Consider the following 5,475-nt stretch of genomic DNA (forward strand, 5'->3'; position numbering starts at 1 on the left):
TTATAATATTATAATAACCATTACTTATTAGTTACTCTTATAATAATCATAATGTGTTATTACAGACATTTCTGAAAAGAAACCAATAATAATTCATCATTTCAATTATTTGAAACCATGTTAAAGTTACTTCTTTTACCTTTAAGTACTTCCATAAGTATAAGAGTAAGTATTCTTATAATCAAACCAACATCAACCACTGGTTAAACCAATATTAATTATTAACTTAATTATAAGTTATCATTACTAATTCAAGTATTTTACTCTGGGTTTTATCCAATTACTCAAAATGTTTAGATTTTATTCCTTAAACCTTTAATGCTCCGAAATGAGCAGTCTGAACTATTTTTATTCACTGCAGGCTGGAAACTTCCTCTTTCTCCAGGAAACCTGCTCTTCCTGTTGCATAACTCTCTTTCTGCCTGACTATGATTTTTTATGATTAAATAGAAAAAAGTAGAATTAAAGCAGGACACAATAACAACACACACAACCAGATTAATTTTATTACCATCTGACTCTACTGTTAGGTCTTGATGTCACCTGTGTAATCAGTTTTAAAGATAACTTTATTTATTGTTATTATTAAACTAAAATCTCCAGCATGGGGAAGTGGGCTGAGCTCGACTTTTATCGACAGTGTCCACCAACGGGTTCGAGGGTTGCCACCGCGACAGGTACCAACAACCTTGTGGCAGCAGCTCCGATAGGCCACCTCGGCAATGGAGGTACGGAACATGGTCCACTCAGACTCAATATCCCCAACTTCCCCGGAATGTGTTTGAAGTTCTGCCAGAGATGGGAGTTAAAGCTCCGTCTCACAGGGGACTCCTATAGACGTTCCTAGCAGACCCTCACCACACGTTTGGGCCTGCCAGGTCTGACCGGCATCCTCCCCCACCACCGGGGCCAACTCACCACCAGGTAGTGGTCAGTGGACAGCTCTGGACCTCTCTTCACCCGAGTCTCCAAGACATACGGTCGCAGATCCAATGAAATGACAAAATCGATCATCGAACTGCGGTCTAGGGTTTCCTGGTGCCAAGTGCACGGATGGACGCCCTTATACCTGACCATGGTGTTCGTGATGGACAATCCGTAACGAGCACAGAAGTCCAACAACAGAACACCACTCAAGTTCAGATCGGGGGGGCTGTTCCTCCCAACCACACACCTCCAAGTCTCACTGTCATGGCCCACATGAGCGTTGAAGTCCCCCAGTAGAACAAGGGAGTCCCCAGGAGGGGCACTCTCCAGTACCCCCTCTAAGGACGGTGGGTAATCTGAACTGCTGTTCGGCCCGTAAACACAGACAACAGTCAGAACCCGTCCCCCCACCTGTAGGCAGAGGGAGGCTACCCTCTCGTTCACCGGGGTAAACGGCAACGTACAGGCGCCAAGATGGGGGGTAACAAATATGCCCACTCCTGCCTGGCGCCTCTCACCATGGGCAACTCCACTGTTTTCCAGTTTGTGTTTATAGAACTCAGCATCATTGTATTTACCTCATTAGCCCTTTTATATTGACTCCAAGGATACATTGCATTTATATCTCGCTCTGACTGAGTAAAGCTTACATCCAGACTCCTTGGACAATGCCTATAATTGCAGAAGTCAGAAATTGAAGTAGGCACTGTCTGGAGCTTTAGACCAGGGAAATCCCTGTAGGTGAAGCATATTTAGTTGAAGAGTCTCTGATAACAGAATATTCTACAGCAGAACTGTCTTTGTACCAGCAGCTGGTAAATAATCTCTTCTATGATCCAGGCTGAGATCTGGGGAAATTTGTTGAACTTGGTTGATCAGGGCCCTGTTCTTTTGACCTTGAAATATCCCAGATATTCCAGGTTTCAGTGAAAGTGAAATTACCACTGGGTCCTTTAGGAGAGTAAAAGCAGTGCTGGACACAGCTGGGAAGAGGTCAGTGGGATCTCCTGCAACTGGCCCTTCTGGCTCATCATCGTCATCCTGGTCAGAGGCAGAGCTCTCTGTGTTGATAATCATATCTAAATGTGAAAATATTGAATTCCTAAATAAGTGAATTCTCTAACAACCTTGAATTCTGAACATATCTCGGGATTTTTCTTTTTCATCCAATAATAACAATCAGGATTTAGATTTATTTATATTCCCTGAAATATGACCGTATTCCTCAGTTAGATAAAGAAAATCTCTAATAGACTTTTTTTTATTTAAAATGAACAGGATGATAGCATCTGCACATAATGAAAGTTTGTTCTGCTTGTCTAAGTGTAATGCCTGCTACAGTTTTATGGGACCTTCCACTTATAGCAAGAGGCTCCAATGCTAAAGTAAATAAAGGGGATAAAGGACATCCTTGATGATGTCCTCTTTCAATAACAATTGGTTTAGACATATTTTTATTTAATGTTTCTGCAGTATGATTTAAATATAGTAGGTTTATCCAAGTTTTAAAATTATTTTCATAACTAAAACCATTTAAAATGTTGAATAGATTATGTAAATTTAACCCCAAAACAAAATGAAATAAAAATACATAAACAGCACTGGGACAGAATACATTTACATTTTTTACACTTCTAGACACTCAAAGTACACAAAAAATGTATTTAAGAGTTAAAAATGTGATTTACATATGTTCCCTTTAATTATAATTAATTTATTTATAATTTATAACTTTCTCTGTTCTTGCTGTGAATGTTATGTAACCTCTGTCAGTCTTGGACTGGATTCTCTTGTAAAGGAGATTTTTAATGTCGATGTGATTTTCCTGATGAGATAAATACTATAAGAGGAAGAATAGATTTATACTTAAAGCAAGAAGAAACTATTTTATCAGAAAAAGTTTATATACTGTAGTTTTTCTAAAGCTGCATGTTCACTAGTAATCCTCTAGAGGGCGACACATCTCTGCCTCAAGACTGGAATTCCAACAGGAACACCTGGAAAAAATGAACAGGAAACAGTTGAGAGAAAAACTCATTGAGGAAACACCCTGAGGATGAAATCTGACACCTGCCTTCGTCTCTGAAATCAAACTAACTCTGAACAAGGAGAACAGAGAGAGAACTGAGGAACTAGACACTGGAACACAGACTGCTGCAGGAGGAAAAACAAGCAAATCAAAGTAAGTTCAGAAAGTTTCTACAGGAGAGAAACTGACTTCATGGTTTAACTTTCTGTCTGCTGTGGTTTCAGCTTCACTCTGAGACAAAATGGCTTCCAGATCAGACGATGATCTCTGCTGTCCGGTCTGTCTGGAAATATTTAAGGATCCGGTTATTCTGTCATGTAGCCACAGCTTCTGTAAGGAGTGTCTGCAGAAATACTGGAGAGGGAAACCAGGAAGAGAGTGTCCAGTTTGTAAAAGGAGATCTTCTAAAGCTGAACCTCCTGTTAATCTGGCTCTGAAGAATCTGTGTGAGTCTTTCCTACAGCAGAGAAACCAAAATGCTTCAGAGGGTCTCTGCTCTCTGCACTCTGAGAAACTCAAACTCTTCTGTCTGGACCATCAGCAGCCAGTGTGTCTCGTCTGCAGAGATTCAGAAAAANTCAAATGAACCACAGTGGAGTTACAGCCTCACCATCCATACCAACTACAGCACAATATGAAGGTAGTTTAACTACAGTGTCCATGCATGTCAGATACCTTTAACATATTTATGCTTCCACAACATGAATGAAGTAAACAAGAGCTCAGCATAATGAAGGAGGGAGCAAATGGGAGCATCCAGACTGAATGCATCTGGATCACATTTCTAAAGTCAGTCTGATACTGAGATAGTTATTAGCAACCAGAGAATAAGAAATAACCAGAAGACTTTTGGTTGGGAACAAATTATTACATTTGGTTGGCAGGACTGGATTATTGATCACTGATGAAACTGTTTAAATTGATAGAAATACAAACTGATCTGAAATGAATCACACCGAGTGAAACTGTCCGCTGTTTCTGGTCCAGATCAGACCAGGTGGGTTTGGCTCCATCATGTGGCCAAACAGGATGACTACACGATGGAGACATATGATTCTTTTTCTATGGATTTTTATATTGTCAGAAATTCTAAAGGTCTGTAAAATGTGGAAGTTTGTGCTAAAAATTTGAATATTTTACAAAATTACCAACATTGCTTGTTATTGATGTATACATGCAGAAAAAAACATTAAACATTTAAAGTCAATGCTTATTCTGAGAAAGAAGCTCAGATTCTTCCCACTGTGAGAAATTTAATTATAATTGTGAAAGAATTGTGGAACATGCAGATATTTGTTTTAAACCGTTTCTTTTGGAATTACATTTTTCCACAATTTTTAGAATTTAATGTTTTTATTTTTCTGTGTCTTTATTTTTGAGAAGACCCAAAACCTGAGTGTTTCCACACGGATCTTCCACTTCTTATTCATTAAGATTAAGCACAATATCCAGCATCATAGTTTAGAAATGAGAAAGGAAAGATGCTTCTTCATGCTGACTGGGTGCTTTACTGCAGGAGAGACTGGAGCCAAAATAACCATCATGAGGAAACAACATGGTGTGGACCAGGCCAAACATCTGGGCAACCTGGCCTTCAACATCTGGAGCAACATGGAGACCATGGTGACCTACACTCCTCTGGTTCTGGACCCAAACACGGCTGCTCCAGAATTCCATCTGTCTGAAGATCTGACCAATGGGAGGAGAGGAGAGAAACAGCAGCTTCCTGATAATCCAGAGAGATTTGATCTTTACCGCTGGTCTGTTCTGAGTTCTGAGGGTTTTAATTCAGGGAACCACAGCTGGGATGTTGATGTTGGAGACAGTTTACACTGGGGACTTGGTGTGTTAGAAGAGTCTGTTAAGAGGAAGGGAGTCATAAAGTCTGGATGGTTGTATATTGGGTTCGATGTAGGTAAATATACAGCACATTCTCCTCCAGCTCCTTCCACTCGTCTCTCAGTCCAGAAGAATCTCCAGAGGATCAGAGTGAATCTGGACTGGGACAGAGGAAAACTGTCCTTCTCTGATCTGGATACTAACACACACATACACACCTTCACACACACCTTCACTCAGAAAATGTTTGCATATTTTGGCACTGCTACAACAGTAAAGATCGTACCGATGAAGATCTCAGTGTTGAAGCAGCAGCTCTGATGATCTCAGCATGAAGAACAAAGTTCAGATAAAAACTTATTGATCAGATTGAAACTGGAGACGATCTGATCATCTGGAAACTTCTTCATCTCTGACTTTCAACTATTTTTTCCATTGTAGCAGAAATTAATGTCAATGTTTAATTTAATCCAGATTATTTTTAGCTGCTTAGTGACAAACTGAATGAATCTGAAATGACATTTTCCATAATTTCTAAGTTATTTGTGTTTCTTTGACCTTTTCCCTGTTTAAACTTTCTATATAATCACTTTTATCAGTAAATTCCAGGAAATTCTGTGACAAACATTTAAATCCATTTTATCCATCCTTAATCCCAGGAGATTTTAATCTGGTCTGGT

General features: G+C 39.5%; 1 protein-coding gene across 1 annotated transcript in view; it reads left to right on the plus strand.

Annotated features, from left to right (window-relative positions):
• LOC103156594 (nuclear factor 7, brain-like) overlaps positions 1–5,218 on the plus strand; it is a 9,616-nt gene extending 4,398 nt beyond the window's left edge. Inside the window, exon 2 of the mRNA XM_016664486.1 lies at positions 4,526–5,218. Within this exon, the coding sequence (XP_016519972.1) occupies positions 4,526–5,116 (591 nt within the window). The 3' untranslated portion in view covers positions 5,117–5,218. The remainder of the gene's footprint in view (positions 1–4,525) is intronic.
• Positions 5,219–5,475: the final 257 nt, after the last annotated feature.

This window comes from Poecilia formosa, unplaced genomic scaffold (assembly GCF_000485575.1).
Source record: "Poecilia formosa unplaced genomic scaffold, Poecilia_formosa-5.1.2 Scaffold489, whole genome shotgun sequence".
In the NCBI taxonomy this organism is placed as follows: Eukaryota; Metazoa; Chordata; class Actinopteri; order Cyprinodontiformes; family Poeciliidae; genus Poecilia; species Poecilia formosa.